This window comes from Indicator indicator, chromosome 35 (assembly GCF_027791375.1).
Source record: "Indicator indicator isolate 239-I01 chromosome 35, UM_Iind_1.1, whole genome shotgun sequence".
NCBI lineage: Eukaryota > Metazoa > Chordata > Aves > Piciformes > Indicatoridae > Indicator > Indicator indicator.
This window is the reverse complement of record NC_072044.1, coordinates 5,680,483-5,704,885: the sequence shown is the minus strand read 5'-3', so window position 1 is coordinate 5,704,885 and position 24,403 is coordinate 5,680,483. Positions and strand designations below refer to the sequence as shown.

Below are 24,403 nucleotides of genomic sequence, written 5' to 3'. Positions count from 1 at the left end.
GGTCTCCCTCAGCCTCCTCTTCTCCACACTGAACACCCCCAGCTCCCTCAGCTGCTCCTCCCCAGCCCTGTTCTCTAAACCCCTCACAGTTTTGTTGTCCTTCTCTGGACCCACTCCAGCCCCTCAGTGTCCTTATGCTGCAGTGCACACAGTGCCTGAGGTTCATCCTCACCAGGATGAGTACAGAGGCACTTTTTCTGGAGACATCCTTCCAAATCCTGGGAACATAAGGATGTGTGAGTGGCCAGTTCTGAGTCTGCAAGGACTCTGCTCTTACCTCTGCTACATGATTAGGGGATTAAAGATAGAACAGTGATGCTTCTGGCTGTGCTCTGCTGAGTTCAGCAGCTGTGTGGCTTGAGGGCTTGTGGAGTCAGCTGGGACAGCCCAAAGGGGATGCTGCAGCCTGCTTAGGGTGTGCCTGCTGTGGGCTGGGGAAGTGATCACACCCAGGGCTTTCCTTGGCAGCTACCACAGGAGGAAAAATCCTGCCTTTTGTTCCTAACCTGCTGTCTCAGGATGAGCTCTGCCTCCCTCCAGTTCTCCAACACCTCCTTCATGCCACTTGTTCCCAAACCTCACAGCAGATTTTTCTGTGTACACCTCAGGTGTCTGCTTTTTCTCAGTGGTCCTGAGGCTCTGCACTGTTCAGCTATTTCTGGTCTTTAAAAGTATTTTTTTTACCTCCTAAATTTGGAACAATTTCTGCAGGAAAAGATGTGTGGTGTTGAACTTAAAAACCCTGCAGAAGCTGAAGGAGTCTCTGAACCTTCAGTTCTGGTTGAGCAGTTCTGACACCTCTGAAGGGGGGGGCATGAGCTGTTCTGTTCTGAGCTGCATTAAAAGTTGTCCATCCAAGCAGCTGCAGTGAAGTCACAGAGTGAAGAGGAGCAGCTGATCAGCCAGCTGCAGGAGAGAGCTGCTGCCCTCCTTCAGAGCCCCTGCAAAAGTCCTGTGACCATTTGAGCTGAGGATTGGCAACCTTGGCAACGTCTTAGAGCTTGGGGACTTAGTGTGAAGCATTTTCGTAGCAACTCTTAAATCAGAGAGTCACAGACTGGGTTGGGTTGGAAGGGACCTCAAGGATCATCCAGTTCCAACCCCCTGCCATGGGCAGGGACACCTCCCCCCAGCCCAGCTTGCTCAAGGCCTCATCCAGCCTGGCCTTGAACACCTCCAGGCAGGGGACAGCCACAGCCTCCCTGGGCAACCTGTGCCAGTCTCTCCCCACCCTCACTCTCAACAATTTCTTCCTCCTCTCCACTCTCACTCTCCCCTCTCCCAGCTCAAAGCCATTGTCCCTCATCCTGGCACTCCCAGCCCTTGTCCAAAGTCCCTCCCCAGCTCTTCTGGAGCCCCTTCAGGTCCTGCAAGGCTGCTCTAAGGTCTCCCTGGAGCCTTTTCTCCTCCAGGCTGAACAGCCCCAACTCTCCCAGCCTGTCCCCACAGGGGAGGTTCTCCAGCCTCTGATCATCATTGTGGCTTCCTCTGGCCCCTCTCCAGCAGCTCCAGGTCCTTCTTGTGCTGGGGGCCCCAGAGCTGGAGGCAGTGCTGCAGGTGGGGTCTGAGCAGTTCTGATAAATCACAGAATCCCAGAGTGCCAGGCTGGGAGGGACCCCAAGGCTCATCTGGTCCAAGCTTTCTAGGTGATGGTGGAATTGGAATGAGCTGCCCCAGCAGCCTGGCAGGCTGAGGGTGAAGACTGTCCAATATAGGGGAATCCATGACTTGCCTTGGGAGAAGGTTCCAGTGCCCAACAGTTCTCATGAGGAAACATTTTCTTCTGGAGTTCAGTGGGAATGTGCCCAGCAGTAACTTGTCCCCCTCACCCCTTGTCTTCTCCATGGCACCCCTTGACTAAGGGGAGTCTCCACCCTCTTGGTAGCCTCCCTTTATGTCCTGGTCCATGGTAATGGGGGAGCTTGGCCCTCCTCTACATCAGGTCCTTTTCTGTTCGCCATCCAATTCTTATTTCTCCACTTCAGTGCTGGTTTGCATCTGTGAGAGCCCTGAAATAGGCTCCAGAAAGGCTGGGGGATTTCCATCCCTGGATGCAGTCAGAACTTGCTTGAATGAGATCCTGACTAAAATGATTGCAGTCTGCTTGGACCTGAGGCCTCCAGAGAACCCTTTCAGCCTGAATTACTCTTTCCATCTACCACTCTGCCTGCTGCTGTGAGCAGTGCAGCTGGGTTCCACCATGGCATGCAACCAGCAGAGCACAAGTGCAGTTCCTGCTGGTGGAAAGTGGTGGCAGTGGTCATGAAGTTCAGAGGATCACAGATGTCAGGGGCTGGAAGGGACCTTCGAAGATCATTGAGCAGGACCACAGAATCCAGCACAGGTCACCCAGGAACACATCCAGGCAGGGCTGGAAAGTCTCCAGAGAAGGAGACTCCACAACCTCTCTGGGCAGCCTGCTCCAGGGCTCTGGGACCCTCCGCCCTCCACCTCATATTGAGGTGGAACCTCCTGTGCTGCAGTTTCCATCCACTGCCCCTTATCCTCTCCCAGGGTGCAGCTGAGCAGAGCCTGTCCCTGTCCCTCCCTCTTGCCCCCCAGCCCTCAGATACATTTATTCATTGAACCAACTTGGGCTTGTTGGCTGGCTGTGTGTGTGAACACACTGCATCTGCTTCCCCTGTGCTCCCAGCGCTTGCTGGAGGTTCTTCACTGCACTGATGTTCCTCTCTTGCACCTAGAAAGCCCTGATGGGGGTGGTGGGGAGGAGTACCCCATCGACATCTGGCTGCTGTTGGCTTCCTACATCCGCCCTGAGGACATCGTTCGGTTTTCTCTGATCTGCAAGAAAGCCTGGACGGTGACTTGCACTGCTGCCTTCTGGACCAGGCTCTACAGGAGGTGAGAGTTCAGAACCTTTAACCTCTTTCTGTCTGGTTTCAGCAGTGCCCTGCTTCAGTAAGGCAATAAGGCTGTGTGAAGAAGACGTGTGGGCAGCAGGGCAGGGGAGGTTGTGCCCATCTGCTCTGCCCTGGTCAGGACACAGCTGGAGTCCTGGGTCCAGGTCTGGGCTCCCCAGGTCAAGAAGGACAAGGAACTGCTGGAGAGAGTCCAGGGCAGGCTGGGAGGATGCTGAAGGGCCTGGAGCACCTCTCTGAGGAGGAAAGGCTGAGAGCCCTGGGGCTGAGAGCCTGCAGAAGAGCAGCCCCAGAGGGGAGCTGAGCAATGCTCAGCAAGAGACAAAGGAGCTGTGGGGGGCAAGAGGTTGTGGCCAGGCTCTGCTCAGTGGTGCCCAGGGACAGGGCACGGGGCAAGGGGCACAAACTGGCACCCAGGAGGTTCCACCTGAGCAGGAGGAGAAAGTTGTTTGTTGTGAGGCTGCTGGAGGCCTGGAGCAGGCTGCCCAGAGGGGTTGTGGAGTGTCCTTGTGTGGAGAGCTTCCAACCCCCCCTGGGCATTGTGCCCCTGGGCAAGCTGCTGTGGGTGCTGGAGCAGGGGGGTTGGACTGGATGATCTCTGGAGGTCCCTTCCCACAACACCATGGGGATTCTGTGGTACAAACTGCAGGTTGATCCCTGTCCACCCCCAGCCCAGGCTGGAACAGTCCTGCTGCTGCTTCCACAGTGCCCTCATTTGGCAAGGGGCTGTGGCATTTGTTCTGGATGTGGAAGTGGATCCACGTGGCACATTCTTGTGTGCTTCAGAGCCTCAGGTGCTGCTCTGCTTGCCATGGCCAACCTGCTCCTGTTTGTAGCTCTGCTTTGTGTGCAGAAGGCTTGCAGAAGGTCGTTGCCATCAGCTGACTGACAGGCAAACACCACTGACACAGAGCTTGCCCTGCCTCCAGCTTTGATCATGGTCACCTCCCTGTAATTGCAGTGACCTGGGAGAAACAAAAGCATTTTGGAGCTGTCTCAAAGGCAGAAGTTAGTTATAAATAAAGCAGGAGAAGGAGAGCAAAGAATGGTTAAACCTTGAAGCAAATCCTTCTGCTCTTGTGTGTGCCACTTGGACTGTCCTTCAGGGCACAGCATTTTCTTTCCATGCCAGTGCCCGGTGCCCAGGAGGCACAAGCAGGAGGAGTGCAGAGCTGTGGCCATCCTCAGCCCTGTGCTTTAGTGGGAGCTTCCCAAGCAAAGTCTCCTTTGGCATCTGATCAAAGAAGGACCCCTGAGTGGAGGTATTCAGATGCTCAAGCAGCAGAGTCCTTGAAATCCTGTAGGGATCTCCAGGATTCAGGTAGGGATCCTGCAGCCAAAGCAGAATCACAGAATCGTTTGGGTTGGCAAAGCCCTCTGAGCTCATCCAGGCCAACACCAACCCAACCCCCCCATGGCCACCAACCACAGCCCCAAGTGCCATGGCCACAGCTTGCTTGGACACCTCCAGCCATGGGGACTCCACCACCTCCCTGGGCAGCCTCTTCCAATCCCTGAACACTCTTGCAGCAAAGAAATTTTTCCTCCTCTCCAACCTAACCCTCCCCTGGCACAATCTCAGGCCATTTCCTCTCCTTCTGTCACCTGAGAAGAGCCCAACCCCCACTCAACTGCATCCTCCTGTCAGGGAGCTGTAGAGAGAATGAGATCACTGAGTCCAAGCATTTTTTGATTCTGTCACATGTGGTGCTAAGCTGTGGCCCTTAAATGCAGAAGTGCCTGGGGGTCTTTTGAAGCTGCAGGGGAGTTGTGAGGGCTGTGGGCATCACAGCAGTGCTACTGCTGGCACTTGTCAAAAGTGAGGTTTTGCTTCCTCTCCAAATGTTTCAAGTCCTGTGGGGAATAACTGAAGGAGCAGCTGAGGGAGCTGGGGGTGTTGAGGCTGGAGAAGAGGAGGCTGAGAGGAGACCTCATTGCTCTCTGCAGCTCCTGAGAGGAGGCTGGAGCCAGGTGGGGCTTGGTCTCTTCTGACATGCAACAAGTGACAGGACAAGGGGAAATGGCCTCAAGTTGTGCCAGGGGAGGTTCAGGTTGGATATTGGGACCAATTCCTTCCCATCAAGGGTTCTCAGGCACTGGAAGAGGATGCCCAGGGAGGTGATGAAGTCACCATCCTTGGAGGGGTATAAAATCCATGGATGTGGTGCTGAGGGGGGTTTTTTAGTGGCAGTGGCTCAGCAGGCAGTGGTGGGAATGTGAGCTCTGGGTGAGTGGTTGGACTTGTTGATGTCCAAGGTCTCTTCCAGCAATGATTCTGTGATCACATCCTATCCATCTGGTCCCTCAGGGCAAGCTGTCTGCAAGGAGTTACAGGGGAATGGTAGAAGGATGTGCTATTGGGTGAGCTGCAAACCAGTCTGATATGGGTAGAGTCTTTGAGTCCATCATGAGAATTCATACAACACTCTTGAAACCCTCAGAGCTGACCAGAGGTCCTCTGACAAGCTGAGCTTGCAGCCCAGAAGGCCAAAGGCAGCCTGGGCTGCATCAAAAGGTGCATGGGCAGCAGATTGAGTGAGGTGATTCTGCCACTTTGCTCTGCTGAGACCTCACCATCTGCATCCAGGTCTGGAGCCCTCAACATAGGAAGGACACAGAACTGATGGAGTGAGTCCAGAGGAGGCCACAAAAGTGCTCAGGAGGTTGGAGCAGCTCTGCTATGGGGACAGGCTGAGGGAGCTGGGGGTGCTCAGCCTGGAGAAGATAAGGCTCTGGGGAGACCTAAGAGCAGCCTTCCAGTACCTGAAGGGGGCTACAAGAAGGATGGGGAGAGACTGTTTGCAAAGGGCTGCAGGGACAGGACCAGGGGCAATGGCTTCAGACTAGAGCAGAGCAGATTGAGATTGGATGTGAGGAAGAAGTTCTGCACCGTGAGGGTGGTGGAACACTGCAACAGGTTGCCCAGGGAGGTGGTTGGGGCCCATCCCTGGAGATACTCAGGGTGAGGATCCACAGGGCTTTGGGCAACCTGAGCTAGTTGGGGTTGTCTCTGGTGAGTGCAGAGGGGCTGGACTGGATGGACTTCAGAGCTCCCTTCTGACCCAGACTGTTCTGTGATCAACAATGCTGGGGCTCATTCCAGCTTTAGTTAATAGGCAAAATTTCTGTGATTCTATGGTTCTGTGATTCTTTGATTCTGTGATTCTTTGATTCTTTGATTCTGTGATTCTGTGATTCTTTGATTCTGTGATTCTGTCATTCTGTGATTCTGTCATTCTGTGATTCTGTCATTCTTGTGGATTCTGTCATTTCATTTAGAGTTGGAGAGAGGTGCGAGTGAGAGGAGAGAGAGAGCGAGCGAGAAGAGGTCTGAATTATAACTTATTAGAATTATCTTCACAGTCTGATTCTGGTCAGTCATGTATGGTCGAGTTTGATTTATCTTTGGATGGGTTGTGGGGTCGTAGTGTGGTCTTCATTTATTCTCTTTTGTTATTGGATTGATGCTAGTGGGTAATGAGATGCTTCTTAGGCGTGTCATGTCTCTAGTGGAGGTTATCTTGATGTTGTATGGATGTTGGCGGGTGATGTTGTGTTTCGATGTACTGGTTAAAACGTATTGGGTGTTTTCAGGTTGTTCTTGGAGGTGTGTGTTTGTCGTGTTGTGATCCTGGCGCGGTTCTGTGAGGAGTCTATCTGGGGTCTCATCGTTGATGTAGCTGGGTGAGATGGGTGGATATATCTGCGATGGTTGAGGAGAGGACACTTACACACGTTTAGTGCGTGTTGGGGGGGTGTCTGGGGTTATTGGTTGTCTTGTGGTTTGATGGCGTCGGGGTTATCTAGTTTGATTCGTGTGCGATATCTATAGGATGTGTGGAGTAGTCTTTCCAGTAGGTTGCGAGGAGGAGTGGAGAGTGATAGCTTTCTGGCGGCGCGAGAGGGGGTTCTAATGGTAGTGATAATTTGGAGGCGTCTTGTCAGCTAATTCTGATCTATGATTCTTGAGCGGAGTGGAGGGCGGAGTTGTGGAGGCTTATTAGGGTGTGGGCATTTAGCGAATGGGTGGTTTATGTGGGCGACGGGTAGTTTCATGTGTTTTTGTTAGGGGTTGTGGATGGGGGGCTTGGGTGGTCCATATATGGGGTTGTGGGCGTGTTGTGGGTGTGAGGGGATCGGTGGTGTCGCGGATTGCGGATGAGTTTCGTATGTGGCTGGTGCGAATGGTGAGGAGTGGGTGAATATCTATTGAGGTGTATGTGTACGGGTTTTTGGTGTTGAGGTAGTGGTCGGGTTGTGAGTATGTATATTGATTGTGGGTCTAGTGGTGTTGGAAGTGACGGTATATAGTTGCGTATTGGGTGGGAGTGGTAGATGCGTGTATTAGATATGATTCTTTGATTACTGTTCATTCTGTATTTCTTTCCATTTAGTGTTCGATGTGAGCGGGGTGTGGATGGGGTTGGTCGTGTAGTGTTTTGATGATGTGTGGCAGGGGTGGTCGATTCTCAGGGTTATCGTCTGTTTCTTGGTGCGTGGAGGGGGGGTGGGAGTGGGTATTCTGTGCTTGGGTGGAGGTCTGCGGAGGGTGTCTTATAGTAGTGTGGCTTGATATCTTAGTATAGAATGCTTCTATGCATCTGTGGGGTGTGGGAGCTATAGGGATGAGTGTAGCATCTGATGAGGCTGTGTGTCATGCGTGATGGTTGGTTGGGGTTACTCAGTGTTCGTTGGTTTAGAGCTGGGGTTGGGGGGAGAGGCTGGTGGTGGTGGCTATTTTAGCGGGGGTCTGTGTTGATATGTGAGGTATGTGATGTGCGATTCTAAGTGAGTGCTGCGTTGTGTATGGATGGAGTGAGATGGTCGATGTGGTTCGGATATGAGGGTCTGAGGATAAGGGGGTCGTGTGGGAGAGAGTGGTGGCATGGTGCGTGGAGGGTGGTGTTGTTATTAGTGTCATAGTCTTCTTTGTGGTGCGAGGTGTGCGGTGTTGGGGGAGACTTATGCGGGGATGGATTATGGGCTGTGAGGTGGGTTTCTTGTGTCAGGGGGTTTGGTCTTAGATGGGGGTATTGTCATGGGTTAGTCCAGGGGATGGGTGGGGTGGCTGGGGTGGGGTCACGGGGGAGGGGCGTTTAGTGTCTGGGATGTCGGTGTAGTGGTGTGTCTAGGTGGTATGCGTTAGGAGTTGTGAGGTTGGTCTGTGTTCGATTTGGGGGTCGGTATATAGTGCGTTTGTATTTGGTGGTGCGATTTTGAGTTAGTGAGAGGGGGGCGATTTGGGGAGGGTAGGTGATGGTGTCTAGCTGGGTGGGGGAGGATTTGATACGGTAGAGAGTTGTGGCATTGGTTGAGGTAGAGTATCGGTTTTAGGAGTGTGGTGAGTGGTAGTTGTGTGAGGATTTTATTTCTGGTTGTGAGTCTGTGTGGGGTCTATGTATTTGGTTGTGTATTCTTGATGGTGTATATGGGTGTAGGTTAGCTGGGGTCTGTTTTTTGGTGAGGAAGCCTAGATTTTTTTGTGGTGGTAGGGCGTGTATAGTGTGAGTATGGTGCTGTGTGTGGATGTGATTTCTTTGTAGGTAGTAGTCCTGTGTATGTGTGCATTGGGTGAAGGGCTTTGGGGATTGGGTGATGCTGGATGGTATGAGGAGTTCGGGAGGTTGTTGAAGGGGTAGATCTTTGGATGGTTATGTCACAGGTATTGCTAGTTTAGTGGGAGTGTGGCTGTTGGGGGAGTGGGTGATAGTTTCGGAGGGATATTATTTCTGTTTGTGCGGGGGTGGGGGGGGGATGAGTTGCGGTTGGAGGTGATATGCGGTAGTGGAGGTTGGAGTAGGGGTGTGGGGCGTGTTATAGTGGGGGATGTAGCGAGTGGGGTGTGTTGTAGTGGATAGTCTGGATGTGCATGTGCGGTGGAGTTGGAGTAGGGATTCGTGGGTGTGTAGGGTGTGAGGAGTGCGGTAGGTGTAGTTTATGGGTGGGCGTGGTATTGGGGGTGATCAGTGTGTGGTCTGGATGAGGTGGGGGAGTAGGCGGAGTTGATGTTATGTAGGGCGGTTGGTTGTGACATTGTCGTAGGGGATGTCTGTTTGTTCGTGGGGGTTTGGAGGTGGTGCTGTTGGAGTGTGAGTCTTTTTTTGGTTGTGGACTCTGGCTGTGTGAGGGAGGAGGTGGTCGGTGAGTGAGTTTGGCTATAGGAGTTGAGATTTTGTCTTGGAGTTTTTCTTGGTTTCTTGTGGGATGGGGATGTGAGTATGCGAGGGTAATGGGGTTGGATTGCTTGATTGGATGTATGTGCGTAGTGGGGTGAGGGTGTGGCGGGGTGGGTGAGATGTCGGTTGATTCTGATCTGTCGTATGTTGGCTTTATTGGTTGGGGATGGTGGGCTCTGGTGTATATATATGTGCGTTGGTGGGGGATATATGTGGCGCGGGCTCGTCTTGGCGGCTGCGGTCTCTCGTTTATATATGTGGGTGTGGTTATACAGGGTGTGTGTGAGGGGTCGTTTGGGGAGATTTTCTTGGAGGGGGGGGTTAGTATGTTATTTGGTGGGATCGGATGTGTGTATGGAGATGTGCGTGGGTGAGGGGGGGGGGGAGCACGGGTATTAGGGGGGAGGTATTTGGCGTGTGTGGGGTGGGTGATGTTGACTCTGGTATGTGTTTAGGGGGGAGGGGATATCGAGGTAGTGTGATTTGGGAGGGGCAGGGTTGGTTGGTTGGGTGGGTATGTATGCGATGTGAGTAGTTGATTAGGTGTGGGGAGGTGCTTGGTGGTGTGGGGTGTGTTTTGGCGTGTGTTGTGTGTCAGTGGTTATATGCAGGGGGTGGGGAGTGGGTGTGGGATGTGTGGGAGTGGGTGAGTGTGTGTATGGGGGATGTGCAGTTGGTGGCGGTGTGTTTTGTGGTTTTTGGGGACTTTGTGTGAGTTGTTGCGAATGACGTGGGGGATGTGGTTGGGGGGTATTTATTGGGGATGGTGGTGGTTGGATGTTGTGATGGGGGATTGTGTGGAGTGAGTTGGGGAGGTTTTGGGCTGGAGAGTGTGGGATGGGTCGGTGGGATGGAGGGTTGTAGTATTCGGTGGGACGTAGGGTGGCGGTATATTTCGGTTTTGTTTGGTTTGGGGGTGTGGGGGGTAGGAGTGTAGAGTGGAGTAGTGGGGTGGGGGGTGTATCTAGCATTGAGGGGGGATATGTGGATGTATCTGTGGTTTAGTGTAGAGGACGTTATTGTAGGTGGTTGATGGTTGGTTGATCTGTTTGTGGTCAGATGGTGGAGAGTTGTGGGGTGGTGTATGGGGTGTGAGTGAGGCGGGGGTGTGTGGGATGGTGTGGGGGTGGTTGGAGTGGGTTGTGTGGTAGGGGGTGGAGGGGTGGTGTATACGAGATGGCTTTATGGGGGGGCTGTGGTTTGAGTTGTATATGGGAGGTAGGTGGTACTGGGTGGTATTTGGTGTGCAGAATTGGGGTGAGGGGTTGTGGGTTGTATGAGTGTGTGGTGGTGTTTACACAGTGTGGGATGTGGTGTAGGGGGTAGTGGTGCATTTTGGAGGTTATGCAGGATGGAGACGGGGAGGCGGTGGGAGGCGGTTTTTTGTGGGGGTGTATCGAATTGGGGTGTGTATATAGGTTGCACGAGTGGGGTTGGTCTAGTGGGTTGGGGGCTGTTGGCGTGGATGGTGGGGGGGGGTGGGAGCTGTGTGGTTGGGTGGTGGGTGGGGGTGGGATTGTGTCTGTGTGTTTGCGGAGTGGGGCAGGGGGCGGGTGGGGGGGGTGTAATCACGGGTGTGCTGTTGAGTGGTCTGATGGTGACTGTAGTTGATTTGTTGGGTATCTGTCTGATGTTGTTGTAGGTTGGGGGTGGGGGTGGTGTGATATGTTATGTTGGTATGACGTAGCTGCGTGGGTATTGTTGTGAGGTTCTTTGGGTTACTTTGTTAGGCGGTTTGCAACTTGTGGTCTGAGGAGGAGCGCGGGTGGGTGGTGGTTGTGTGGGGATAGTGTGCATGGGGATGTCGGAGTGTTGGGTTAATTTTGGGTATGTTGTGCTTTGTAGTGGTGCATTGTTTTTATTTGATATTGGGCGTGAGGACTATTTTTATATGGGGTAAGCTTGTATGGAGGTTAGTCTTTCTGGTATCTCTGGAGTGCGTTCTGGTGGTGTTTTGTTGTTGGGTTGTCGTTGTTGGGGAGGGGGTCGCTATATAGTATCTTTGCTTGTGTTAGGTCTATATCTTACTCAGAGGGGGGGTGGAGGGGGGATGGGAGTGGGGCGGGGGGACGGTCGGGCTGGGGGGGTGTCAGTGTGTGGCGGGTGTGTGGCGTTGGGGGATGGACGGTGAGCGTTATCAGTCTTATTTACTGCAGATGCTGGGAGGCGAGGGGGGGGTAGTCATGAGGGTGGGTGGTCTGATTGGGGGGTGGGGAGGGGGACGGTCACTGGATGTTTAGGCTGTGAGTGAGTTATGGTTGGGTCGGCAGCAGGGCGGCGTGGGGGTGTGGACGGGTTGTGCGAGGGGTGTGAGGGAGGACGAACGGGTGGGGGCGGAAGGGACTGCTGAGGTTGGTGGTTGATTGATGTGGAGGGGAGGGCGCGGTTGGGTTGGGAGTCTTGGCCTCGAGGTCGGCGGAGGCGTTTATTGGGGGGATCAGGAGTGATCGTTGGTTTGACAGGGGAGGGACTTAGTTTGGGGGTTGGGGGTATAGGGATGCATCTGGCGGGATCGAAGAGGGTGCGAGATGGGGCGAGAGATTTGGGGGGTCGACTGCGGTGGGAGGGTGTTGGGTGTTGGTGTGGGGCCTGGCATGTTGTGGGGGGGGGGTTTTTGGGATAGCTTATCGTTTGCGTTGAGGATTGGCGGTTGGGTTGTTGTGTTATGATGGAGTTCGGTATGTCACGGGGACATTTAAATTAAGGTGGTAGGCGAGTAGTGGATGGTGAGGAGGTGGGGGGGGGCAGGGGTGGTGGTGCTAGGGGGATTTGGTGGTGCGTGTGGGGGTTGAGGGGGGTGGGGTGGGTAGGATATTGGGGGGGGGGAGGGGAGTGAGCGTTCGATGGTGGGAGTTTGTGGATTGTGGTGTGTATGGGTCTTCTACTAGGGGATGTGTGGGGTAGGAGGGGTGTGGTGTGTGGTGGTTGTCTTGTAGAGAGGTGGGGAGGGGTGCTGTGTGGGGGGCAGGAGAGGTCTGGGTGCCAGTGGGGGGTTATGCGGGGAGACAGGTGTTGGGTTGGGGCCGGGATGATGTGAGTTTGGGGGGAGGGGTGGGGGGGGGGGGGGGGGGGGGGGAGGGGTGTCGGCGGTGTGGGTGTGGTGGAGACTGGGCACTTCGGGGGAGGAGGTGGGTTTCGTGAGTGGGTTGGGGGTTTTACTATGGGTTGGATGGTATGTGGAGGTTGACTGAGGATGTCATTAGGTTGGGGTGGTGTGTGGGTTGGGGGCGTGGAGGGAGAGGAGTATGGTGTCTTGGTGGAGATGCTAATGTGAGAGATATGTTACATGGAGTGATCATAGATGTTCTGCGAGTATCCTTAGGACTGTACCAGGGGCGGTGCGCTCTTTGGTATCATTAGTTGGTTGTTATGTCAGGGTATTATGTATTGGAGTGGTATTGTATTGTGGGTATAGTTTTTGGGTTGGTGTGGGTATGGGGAGGGGTGGGGTTTTGTGACTTTTGGGTGATGTTAGTGTGGCTTTGGGTTGGGGTTTGGCGTTGTGGTTGGCGTACATTAGGCACTGGGGGTAGAGTGGCGAGGGTGTAGGTCGGGGGGAAGTGTGATATGTTCTGGTGGGGTGTGCGGGTGGGTGGGGTATGCTGATATTATGGGTTGCGAGGCTTTGGTGGTTATGTGTGATGCATTGTGGATTGCTAGTGGGGGGTTGGGGTTGAGGGGTGCGGTAGGGGGTTTGGGCACGGTTGAGGTTGCGAGAGTTGTTTCATGATTATGGGTGTGTGGCTGCTATTCAGGGAGGGGGGGGGGCCGGATGTGTTGTGGGAGGGGGGTAGTGTTGCTAAGGGGCGGGGTATGAGGAGTTGTAGATCGCGGGGCGCTGTAGAGAGTTAGATGTGATGTGGTGTGCGTAGTGGGGTTAGGGAAGTAGTCAGGGGGTCACTAGGAAAGCCGACGGACTGTCGAGGAAGGGGAGGGGTGGCGAGAGACTGGGTTGGATGGGTTATTCTTGAGATGGGGGCGCGACAGGAGAGGGGGTTAGCCGCTGTGGGTGGTGGTCTTGTGTGGGTGGGGGGGGGTGCGCAGTGGTGGTCTTTATGTGGGCTGCTCTCTTCTGGGGGGGTTGTTGCGGTATCTTTATTTCATGTTAGGGTGTTCTGGACGTGAATGTTATGTGTTGGATAGTGAGTGCGTGGTATGGGGTTGTGGGGGAGGTGGGAGTGTGTAGGTGGATTGTTGGCGATTGGGTGTGGGTGTCGAGAGTGCACTGGGGGGGGCTTGGTCTAGGGGTTGCAGAGACTTGCGGGTTGTATTCGGGTGGGGCAGAGGGAGGAGGTGGATTCGGTGGGAGGGGGTATGATGCGGGGTGGGGTGGGATAGGGCGCTAATAATGAGCTGTATGGTGGAGTTGGTTGGTGATGGCAGGGATGTGGTTGGCTTCAGTCGTCTAGGTGTGTTTGGGATGGGTATTGAGATTGTGATATCTGTATGGAGTTGGTTCAGCAGTGTTAGATTGTGTGTGGGGGTGCCTGTGGTGTAGTGCCTCTTCTGGAGGTGGAGGGATGAGGGGGGGGGTGTGGGTGAGTTGGGTACCTTCTTCTAGATGGGCTTAGAGTCTGTGTGCGGGGTGGTGAGTAGCGGCGATGGGGTAGGGGTAGTGGGGGAGTTGCGCGGAGGTGTAGTGGAGGCGCGGAGTGAGAAGGGGGGGGGGTGCGGTGTGTGGGGAGGGGATGGGGGTGTATGGGGAGGTGGTGTGTGGGAGAGGCGGGGTAGTGGGTGTTACACTGGCTTCTAGTTTTGGGGGGGGGTGGGCGAGGAAATTGTCGATTGGTGCTTGTGGGAGATGTGAGAGGCGGTGAGTATGATGGAGTTTGAGGGGAGGGTGGTGCGTGATTGTGTGTAGATGGGAGTTATGGGGTGGGTGGGGGCCGGGGTTGCTTTTGGCTATCGCTCTGTGTGATGGGTGGTAGTGGGTGGCGGAGGAGCTGGGCTCACTTGGGTTGCGTGGTGGGGGGCTGGGGCTGATTTGGGTGGGCTCTTGTGGCTGAGCGTGGGGGGTGGGGGGGTGGCCTTGGTTCGGGGTGTTCTTAGTGGGAGGGGGGCCGGAGAGGTGGATGGAGGAAGGGGCGGGTTTCGCATGGGGAGGGGAGTGTGGGTCTGATGGGGATACCGGGGGTGGTGCTGGTGCGAGCGGGGGAGGTGTGGCTGTTTTGATGAGGGTGGGTGGAGGATGGTGGGTTTTGTTGTGTGGGTGCGGGGTCTTGGGGGGGGTGAGGTGTTGTGGGGTGGCTGTGGGGTTCTTAGGAGGTTTCTATATCGATTGGTTTGATGATGATTGAGTGGGATTGGTGTTGGTCTACGCGATGCGGGCCTTGGGCGGGCGGGAAGCTTGGGGGGGCCTCTAACTTTTAGTCGGATAGTGGAAACGGCGGGAGGTTTGTAGAGGGGAGGTGGGAGGTGAGGATTTTGAGAGTGAGGATGCTTGTCAAGGCACTGGTGGGTGGGTCTAGTGGGTGTAGTTCTTAGGTAGTGTGATACTCTCGTGGAGGTACTGTGTGTGAGGGGTATTAACTATCATGGGACTGGAGTCTTGGTCGCTAGTTTGGTGTCCTGATGTGGGGTGCGTGAGGAGTCTCTTGGAGGGTGTTGCGGTGAGAGGGTGTGGGGGGTGTGCTGTGGTCAGAGTGCTCTGATGTGGACGGTGGAGGTGTATAGCGCGCGCTCGCTGGTTGGGGTGTCTTGTGGGGGCTTTTTTGGTGGCCATGGTGGGTGCGCGTGGGCATGATGGCGTCTATGTTGGGGTGTGTGAGGGGGAGGAGGTGAGTGTGGGGGACGGTGGGTATTCTGGGTGTGGGAGTTGTTGTGGTCAATGCGGAGAGCGGGATTCCTCAGTTGGTGGAGTATGTTGGTGCGCGGGGAGCGGAGGGTTGGGTGGTTGATTGTTGGTCGGGGTGTGGGTAGTGGGAGGTGAGGGTGGTGGAGATTTGTTGGGCTTGTGTTTGTGTGGGGGGGTTTTTTGTCGAGTTTGGGGGCCGAGGGTAGAGGGGAGGAGTTTAGTGGCGAGGCTCAGTGGGCGAGTTGTCAGCGAGTTGTGCTGGGTTGTTTGGAGTAGGTTGGCCTGATGGTTATTCTCGGTTGAGGGTCATGGTGGCGGCAGAGTCTGTCTGTTGGGCGTCATGTGGGTGGGGTGCCGGGGGGGGGGGTGGTATGGCGATCGTTGTCTCTGCGGGCCGGAAGGGTGTGGTCGGGGCTGACGGGTCGTGTCATCTTGGGTTGGGGAGAGTAAGGAGGGATAGTTACGGTGGATCTGTGAAGCGTGTCGCTGTTCAAAGGAGCGAGGTGGGGGTGGCAGGAGAGGAGCGACAGGGTGTGGGGGGTATCTTGTGTGTGTCTCAGTTTAGTTCGGTGTGGTTTTGGGCGGTCTCTATGAGGACGCGTGGGGATAGGTGAATATCTCGTTGGGTGTGAGTCGCTCTTGGGGGGGTCTGGAGGGGGGCGTCTTATTATCTGAGTATATGGTGGCGCGGGCTGGTTAGATTCTGTTGTGGGTGGGGTGCCTCGGGGTGTTGTGATGGTTGAGGGGTTTGATTGTTGGTAAGGTGGGGCTCTGTGGCGGTGGGGGGGGTGTGGGGGGTGGGGGTGTGTGGGGTTGGATTCGCGTGGTGGGCTGAGTTTGGGAGGTGGGTGGTATCATGCGAGTGGTGGCCTGTGAGGTGGTGATTGGTGCTTGGTCCAGATGGGGATCCGTGTAGTCGGTGATTAGGGCTATGTCGTGGGGCGGAGGGTGATGGGTACTATATGTGTGTGGGGGTGTCAAGGAATTGATGATGACAGGTGGATGGCGACGTTTTGTGTTAGGGGTCAGCTGTGGTCGGGTATGATTGACGGACTGTTGTTCTGATGTTGGGTTTGAGCTCTCGTCGCGTGGGGTCGAGGGGAAGGTTTAGATGCGTTCTGCTCTTGTTCCTGAGGCTTGGAGCTGGAACGGGTTGAGGGGGTGCAGGAGGTGTTGATAGAGTTAGTGAGTTGGCGGTGCGATTCGGAGTGGTGTTTTGGTGTGTGTAGGTCGGATGTGCGGGGGTGTTGCTGGGGTGGGGAGGGTGATTGGGGTTTTGGGGCGGGGTGTGCAGCGTCAGGTGCGGTGTTTCTAGGGGGGGGGGGAGGACGTTCGTTGTTCTGTGTTGTGTTAACTGTTCGTTGGTGGATGGTGAGTGAGTCAGGCGAGTGCGGAGGGGGTTTGTTGTTTTATGGTGCCAGGGATGGGTGTGGATTATCATGGGGGGATGGTGGGGTGCGTCTAGTCAGTTGTCTATGTGTGGGTGTTTGTCGGTGAGTGTGCGGCGCGAGCTATTGTCTGGTGGGTCGGGGAGGCGTCTGGTTCTGGGTCTAGATCAGGTGGATAGGGGGTCTGTGGGGGAAGGGCCTGAGGTGGGCGTGTTCGGCATGGAGGGGCTATGGTGTCACGGTAGGTCTCTGGTGGGGGGAGTCTTGGGTAGGGGGCTCATATGTGGGGCTGGCTTTACTTGTATTTGGTTGGTTGGGGGGGAGAGCGTTGGTTGTGCGAGGGGGTTGGGGGCCGGGGAGTGGAGGTGGGTGGGCGTGGAGCGGCCGCGTCTGGTTGGGTAGAGGCGGAGGTGGAGGGGGTGGGGTAGGGGGGCGGGGAGGTGGTGGGGGGGGGGTGGGGGTGGTAGGGGTGGGGGGCGGAGTGGAGTGCGAGGGTCAGGTGAGGGGGGTGGGTTGTGGGGGCTGGGGTTTGGGGCGGATGGGTTGCGGTGGCGGTTGCGAATTGCGTGTTGTCTCTACCCCGTTCTTCGTTGGGCGGTCCACGCGCGCTCAGTCTTCGGGACCTTCACTCTATGTGGCTGGGGTGTTGGGACTTATCTGTACCCCTTTGGCGGTTGTTTCGGTTGGAGACTGGATGTCGTGCAAGGGGACGGGGGCCTGGTCTGTCGGCTTGATTGGTGTATAGAGATGTGTTGAGTCTCTTTGAGTGGGGGTGTGGTATGCGGTAGTCCGCCCATATCTTGCTCGCAACATGGTTATGGGAGGAGTCTTGCGATACATAGGCAGGGGGGCGCTCGCGGGGTTGCGGTGCGCTTGTTGCGAAGAGACATCGTTTTAGTGTTTATTCTGCGTGTATTGTTGGTTTCTGGTTGGTTGGGTCTCTGGTGAGGCGAGTTAGCGCGCAGTTATTGTGGCGGGGCTATTGATAAGGCTATTGTTTGTGATGGGTGGATGGGAGGGCAGGTACTTTCTTGTGGGTCGTGAGGAGGTGTTGCGCGTTGTTGGAGTGGTGTGTGGTGGGTGTGTGAAGTTATGGTGGGCGTGATAGGTTTGGAGTATGGGTATTGAGAGTGGTGGGGTGGAGGATGTCGGCTCGTCTGGTGGGATGCGGGAGGATAGTTCGAGCCTGGGGGTCGGGCCGGTGGGCGGTAGTGTGAGCGGGATCTGGGGGGCTGTGTAGGCGGGGGAGGGGCGGGTAGGTGACGCTTTGAGGTTCTAGAGGGGGGGGGCGTCTTTCTTCTGCGAGACGCGGTATGTGCATTGGTGGAGGCGGGTGTGGCTAGACGTTTGCGCCGGACAGGGGGGGGGGAAAGAGGCGATGCGATTACATGGATGGACCGGTCACGGCGTATGGTGAGGGATGGTAGGGGAGATATGACCGCAAGTTAGGATTAGGGATAGGGGGTCGGTGTGAGCACGTGAGGCGAGTGGGGCCAGTTGTGGCGGCTATGCAACAGGTGGGACACATGTGTCTTGGGTAGGGGTGACGGAGAGTGGAATGGCTCTGCACAGGGGGATGTCTGATGTGGTGGTGTGAGGTAGGTGTGTGTGTCTCTTGGCGGGGTTATGGTGTGCGCTCAGGGTGTGCGGGATGGTGAGGTGGGGTATGGTGTGGGAGGGTGGGTAGTGTAGTTGAATTTCAGTGATGCGAGGGAGGTTGGGCGGGAGGGTAACTGGTTGTTTTTTATGGTGGTGTGCGTGGGAGGAGTTGGCGGCGTCTAGGTTTGATGTGTTTATGTCGTTGTAGGGGGGCAGGTTAGGATGTTGGATTATTTGTCCACTTCTGACTCGGGTTGGTGATAAAGCACATGACTGGTGTGGAGATATTGTCTTTATCTGTGGCTGGGTTGGCGGTCGGACGCGTTTTTTCTGCTGAGCTTATATAAGATTGAAGTCTTTGATGGTTGTGGTGCGGAGAGAGATGAGAGTGGTCCATTGTGTGTGGGCCTTTTTGCAGGGGTATAATATATAGATGAGGGGTTGAGGGGTTGGTGAAATTATTATGAGATATATCTCTCTTTGTATGTTTTTGTTGGATTGTGTATGTGGTGAAAAGGAGGGATAAGTGAGGAAATATTTGATGAGAAAAAAGGGGATGAGAGAGAGGAGGTGTGTTCATTGGGGGGGTCACACTGTCCTGGAATGGAATTCCAGGTGTCCATGAATGGAACTCACCCTGCAGCCCAGGCAGGCCTTCTCTTGGCATGGGAGGGGCTGTGTCTGGGGCCTGAGGAGCTGCCTTTGTCCATCTGGTTCTTCCTGCTGCCACTGTGCTGTGCCAAGCCCAGCTGTGGGCTGGCTCCTGTGCTGTGCAAAGGCTTCCAGGGGTGGCTGATGGACCTGCCAGGTTCTGCTCTTGGCTGGGCAAGGCTGCTGCCTTCTGCTCACTGCTGGGCAGGGGTTTGAGTTCCTTCCTACTCTGTACCATCCTGGAGCTCTGCTGGGGCTCCTGCTCTGGATTGAGTGCTGCATGCTGGGGTGGGTCCTGGGGACCACACAGCAAGAACTGGATGGAACTGGAGGGCTGCTGGTGGTTGCCTGCGTGGGAGGGCAGTGCTGGCTGCCTCTGGTGCTCTTTGAGGTCCTTTCCTCATCACCATTTGCAGAGGGGCAGGAGCTTGACCAGGCTGTGGTGCCCTGGCTGTGCTTTTATACTGTGATATGTGGCAGTCAGTGCTTGGTGATGTCAGGACCTTCTTTTGAGCCCACAGTGGCTTGGGGACTTCATCATCTGTCACCTCGCAGCTCGTGGATCCATCCTTGCCTTTCCCTTTGGATTCTCTCCTCTTGATCCTTACTCTGTTTGCAGTCCTTCCTCACTTTGGAGTCTGGTTTGAAGGGAATTCTTGGTGGGGGGGCAGTGGGTGACTGTGCCACTCACCCTTGGACAGATTGCACCAGGGGTTAGTTCTGTTCAGCACATCCCAGCACATCACCTAATGGCCTTCTGGGATAGAGTGACTGTCAGTGGATAAGGGACAACCTCTGGATGTGATCTGTCTGGACTTGTGTAAGGCCTTTGTCACTGCCCCCCACAACATCCTGCTCAGCAGGTTGGAGAGATGTGGATTTGCTGGGTGGACTGTTCAGGAGATAAAGAACTGGCTGGATGGTGGCATCCAGAGGGTGGTGCTCAATGGCTTGAAGTCCAGCTGGAGAGCAGTGACAGTGGTGTCCCTCAGGGATCCATGCTGGGACCTGTGCTGTTTAATATTTTCATTAATGACATAGCCAGAGGGATCCAGGCACCAACAGCAAGTGTGCAGGTGGCACCAAGCTGAGTGGTGCTGTGGATACACCAGAGGGACAGGATGGCACCCAGAGGGACTTGGACAGGATGGCATCCAGAGGGACTTGGACAGGATGGCACCCAGAGGGACTTGGACAGGATGGCATCCAGAGGGACTTGGACAGGATGGCACCCAGAGGGACTTGGACAGGATGGCACCCAGAGGGACTTGGACAGGATGGCATCCAGAGGGATCTGGAGAGGCTGCAGAGGTGGTGCCCAGGTGAACCTCATGAGGTTCAGTAAGAGCAAGTGCAGGGTCCTGCACCTGGGCCAGAACAATCCTCACTGTCATGACAGACTGGGGGAGGAGGTGATAGAGAGCAGCCCTGAGGAAAAGGCCTTGGGGGTGCTGGTGGGGGAGAAGCTGGCCAGGAGCAGGCAGGGTGAGCTTGCAGCACAGAAGGCCAAGGGCAGCCTGGGCTGCATCCAAGGCAGTGCTGCCAGCAGAGCCAGAGAGGTGATTCTGCTCTCCTCTGGTGAGACCTCACCTGGAGTGCTGTCCACCTGGAGCAGGTCCAGAGGAGGGTTGGAGCAGCTCTGCTATGAGGACAGGCTGAGGGAGCTGGGGGTGCTCAGCCTGGAGAAGAGGAAGCTCCAGGGAGACCTAATAGTAGCCTGCCAGTACCTGAAGGGAGCTACAGGAAGGATGTAAAGAGACTGTTTGCAGGGGCCTGCACTGACAGGACAAGAGGCAATGGTTTCAAACTAGAGCAGAGCAGATTTAGATGGGATGTTAGGAACAAGTTCTGCACCAGGAGGCTGCTGGAACACTGCAGCAGGTTGCCCAGGGAGGTGGTTGAGGTCCATCCCTGGAGATACTCAGGGTGAGGCTGGACAGGGCTCTGGGCAACCTGAGCTGGTGGAGGATGTCCCTGCTGAGTGCAGAGGGGTTGGACTGGAGGAGCTTTGGAGGTCTCTTTCAGCCTGGACCATTCTGTGGTTCTATGATCAGTGGCTCCATGTTGTGCCATCCAGCTGCATGATGAGTTGGGCAGCTTGAAACTGGGAGACCCAGGCTGCTGCATGTGTCCTCTGAACATAATGAACTGGAGTCACTGGCTCCTCACTGCTCCTGTCTAACTGTGTTTGCAATTGGAAGCTTTTCAGCTCTGCTCAAAACTTCTTCCAGTGGTGCCTCTGAGGATTTCATAATTTTCTGGTTTTGTTTTTGTTTCCTTTTTGTTTGGTTTTGTTTTTTTTTTTCCTTCTCCACCTCAGTGTCTGCTTTTCTGGTGCAAAAAAATTGAAGGCAACAGACAAGAAGCAATGTGGGAATTCAACTTCAAGTTCAAAAAGCAGGTAGGAAAGAAGCAGCAGAGTGGCTGGGGCTGCTTTTGAAGCAGGAATGATTTTTCTTGGGGTGGGGTAGAAAAGAAGATGGAAACTTTTGATGTGCTCAGAAAAGAAAAGGAAACTCTGATGAGAAACCAAAGCAGCTTCTGAAACAACACTCAGGATTCAGTCTGGGGTGCCAAGACATTTAGAACCCTGGCAGGGGTTGTTGTTTCCTCTTTGGTGTCCTTTTTCCCCTCTCAGATGTGGATCATTTGTTACCCCAAGTCTGACCTTGGAGCTGTTAGAAAGTTGTAGAATCTCAGAAGGGTTTAGGTTGGGAAAGACTTTTAAGATCATTGAGTCCAACTGTTCACCACTCCTGAGCACTGCCCAAACCCAGACTGTGTGGTGTCACTGGTCAAACAGACCAGCACCTGGAGCTTCTTGTTTCATTGGAAAGAAGACATGAAGAAAACCAACCCTGCCAGTGAGAAGCTCCAGCAGTGGGGCTCAGCAGAAGCAGGCAGGGTCAGGCAGCCTCAGGAGTTCAGCTTTCTCCTCTGGTCTCCTGCAGGTTGCCTGCCCTATGCCATGGCTTTGTGCTTGTGGAGTTCTCCTCTGGAGATCTTCAAAACCTGCTTGGACACCTTCCTGTGTGACCTGCCTAAGTGGTCCTGTTTTGCAGGGGGTTTGGATTGGATGATCTCTGGAGGTCTCTCCCAACCCCTCCCACTGTGATTCTGTAGATTCAGACTGTTTAATTTGGCAAAGCCCTCTAGGGCTAGGATCATCCACTCCAGCCATGATTTCAGGGGTTTCTAGCTGCTTGCAGACCTCTCCTAAGGGCACAGCAGAGCAGGACTCACCCCCTGCTGCCTGCCCAGCCTCTGTTGTCCCTGCAGGGAGCAGATCTATTTCTGCTCCATGACAGTGACAGATCCCCCTCAGATGATGTCAGCAGCAGCAGCAGCCACCCTCAGCTATGCTGAAATGGACCCAAACAGTGGCAGGTCCAGCTGGAGCTTGGAGTTCCCTTCCAGCCCCTGGGGATCCCTTCCAGCCCCTGGGGATCCCTTCCAACCCCTGGAGGTCCCTTCCAACCCCTGGGGGTCCCTTCCAAACCCTTGAGGTCCCTTCCAAACCCCAGAGATCCCTTCCAACCCCTGCCATCCTGTGATTCCTTGGTGCTGATGTCAGGCTCTGCCCACTGCTGTGGGAAGGGGATGAGAGTCTGCTCATAACACCCCTGAGGAGCAGCCCTTGGTTCCTGCCCAGCTGAAGAAGTTTCTCTTTCTTTTCAGTCTCCCAGATTTAAGAGCAAATGTTGCAAAGGCCTTCAGCCACCCATCCAGTATGAGGAAGTCCACACAAACCCAGATCAGGATTGCTGTCTGCTGCAGATCACCACCTTCAACTTCATCTTCGTGCCAATAGTCATGGGTATGACATTTACCTTGGTGAGTGCCTCAGAAACCTGCCAGCTGAGCTTTGTGCCTGTGGTTTCTGTCAGCAGATGGCAGAGGTGCCCTCCTTGGTGCTGTGTGAACCACTCACCAGCCTAAACTGCTGCAGCAACAAAGCACTTGGAGGGATCTCAGGGTGGATGATCAGAGGAAATCATACAATAGAGCCATGAAATCATTTAGATTGGAAAAGCCTCCAAAGTCGTAGAGTGCAGCCACTAAAAGCTGAGGATCTCCTCAGTTCAGCTTCTGCATTCCCATCAGCAGATGCAGATGGAACCACAGAACTGTTGAGGTTGAAAGAGACCTGGGAGATCTCCAAGCCCAGCTGCTCCGCTGGAGCTCACAACCTCACCCCTGCTGCTGAGCCACTGCCACTAACCCACCTCCCTCAGCACCACCTCCACAGGTCCCTTAGACACCTCCAGGGATGGAGACTCTACCACTTCCCTGGGCAGGCTGTGCCAGTGCCTGAGAACCTTTCCTGGGAAGAAATTCTTCCTAATATCCAGCCTGAACCTCCGCTGGCACAACTTGAAGCCTTTTCCTCTTGTCCTGTCACTTGCTGCATGTGAGAAGAGCCCAACCCCCACCTGGCTGCAGCCTCCCTGCAGGTAGCTGTAGAGAGCAATAAGGTCTCCCCTGAGCCTCCTCTTCTCCAGAGCTCATCAAGTCCAACCTAACACCTAACACCTCCTGACAACCAAACCCTGGCTCCAAGTGCCACATCCAAGCTTTTTTTGAACACCTCCAAGGATGGTGACTCTACCACCTCCCTGGGCAGCGTATTCCAGTGGCCAATTACTCTTTCTGTGAAGAACTTTCTCCTCACCTCAGCTTCCCCTGGCACAGCTTGAGACTGTGTCCTCTTGTTCTGGTGCTGGTTGCCTGGGAGAAGAACCCAACCCCACCTGGCTACAGCCTCCCTTCAGGTAGTTGTAGACAGCAATGAGGTCTCCCCTGAGCCTTCTCTTCTCCAGGCTGTTTCTGTGATATTCTTACCCTGAAAGGTTGGACTTGATGATGCCTGAGGTCCCTTCCAGTCTGTGGTGCTCCATGAATGCTGTCTCCTCTGTTGCAGTTCAGCCTGGGTGTCAGCTCGGACATGCGGCACCACCGCGTGCGGCTGCAGTTCCAGGACGCGCCGGAGCGCAGCGGCAGGAAGCCTCGGCCCGACCAGGGGCTGCAGGTGGTGCTGGACCCCGTGCACAGCGTGAAGCTCCTGGACTGGTGGCACCCCCAGTACCCCTTCTCCCCCAAAGCTTAGCCCTGTCCCCCAGGCCGGATGTGGCCGAAGAGAAGCGCTGGGAGCTGGTTTTAGTTCTTCCCTCCTCCGTTGTGCAGTCTCCTCGCAGGTGCCCGGCCCAGGCTGTGTGTACAGAAGCCCTCTGGTCAGTCACGGGCAGAGCTGAGTGTAAAGCAGAAACTCTTTGTAAACAACAACTTTTATTGTAAAATTTACCTTTTATGATTTGAGAGGAGCTCCCTGGGACTGTTCATTTAAAAATCCTTTTTTTTTTGGTGCTAAATCCGAGCGGGTCCTGTGTTGTGTTGCTGGGGGAAAATGCAGGAGGAGGATTTTGCTTTCCAGCTTTTCACAGCAGCAGGAGTTATTCCCAGAAAGATTCCCCTGCTTGTTTTCACTGCAGCAGGATTGCATCCAAAGGCAGTGCAGTGCTTTGGTGTCTTGAGGAGCAGGAAGCAAAGCAACACTGATGAAGAACAATGCTCATTCACAGGCAGAATCAAGAGCAATGCTAAACTGATATAGGTAGGATCAAGAGCAATGCTAAACTGTAAGAAGAATGACCCAAGAGCAATGCTAAACTCTCACAGGTATGAGCAAGAGCAATGCTAAACTCTTACAGGTATGACCAAGAGCAATGCTAAACTGTCACAGGTGTGAGCAAGAGCAATGCTAAACTGTCACAGGTGTGACCAAGAGCAATGCTAAACTGTCACAGGTGTGACCAAGAGCAATGCTGAACTGTCACAGGTGTGACCAAGAGCAATGCTAAACTGTCACAGGTGTGACCAAGAGCAATGCTGAACTGTCACAGGTGTGACCAAGAGCAA

At 54.8% G+C, this 24,403-nt stretch overlaps 1 protein-coding gene across 1 annotated transcript in view; it reads left to right on the top strand.

The window, feature by feature from the left end:
- The window catches only part of TMEM183A (transmembrane protein 183A), a 69,387-nt gene extending 45,509 nt beyond the window's left edge, over positions 1–23,878 (top strand). The window contains exons 7-12 of the mRNA XM_054395797.1: positions 2,703–2,862; positions 6,474–6,563; positions 7,012–7,066; positions 20,808–20,888; positions 22,166–22,321; positions 23,409–23,878. Of these exons, the coding sequence (XP_054251772.1) occupies positions 2,703–2,862; positions 6,474–6,563; positions 7,012–7,066; positions 20,808–20,888; positions 22,166–22,321; positions 23,409–23,594 (728 nt within the window). The 3' untranslated portion in view covers positions 23,595–23,878. The remainder of the gene's footprint in view (positions 1–2,702; positions 2,863–6,473; positions 6,564–7,011; positions 7,067–20,807; positions 20,889–22,165; positions 22,322–23,408) is intronic.
- The last annotated feature ends 525 nt before the right edge of the window (positions 23,879–24,403 follow it).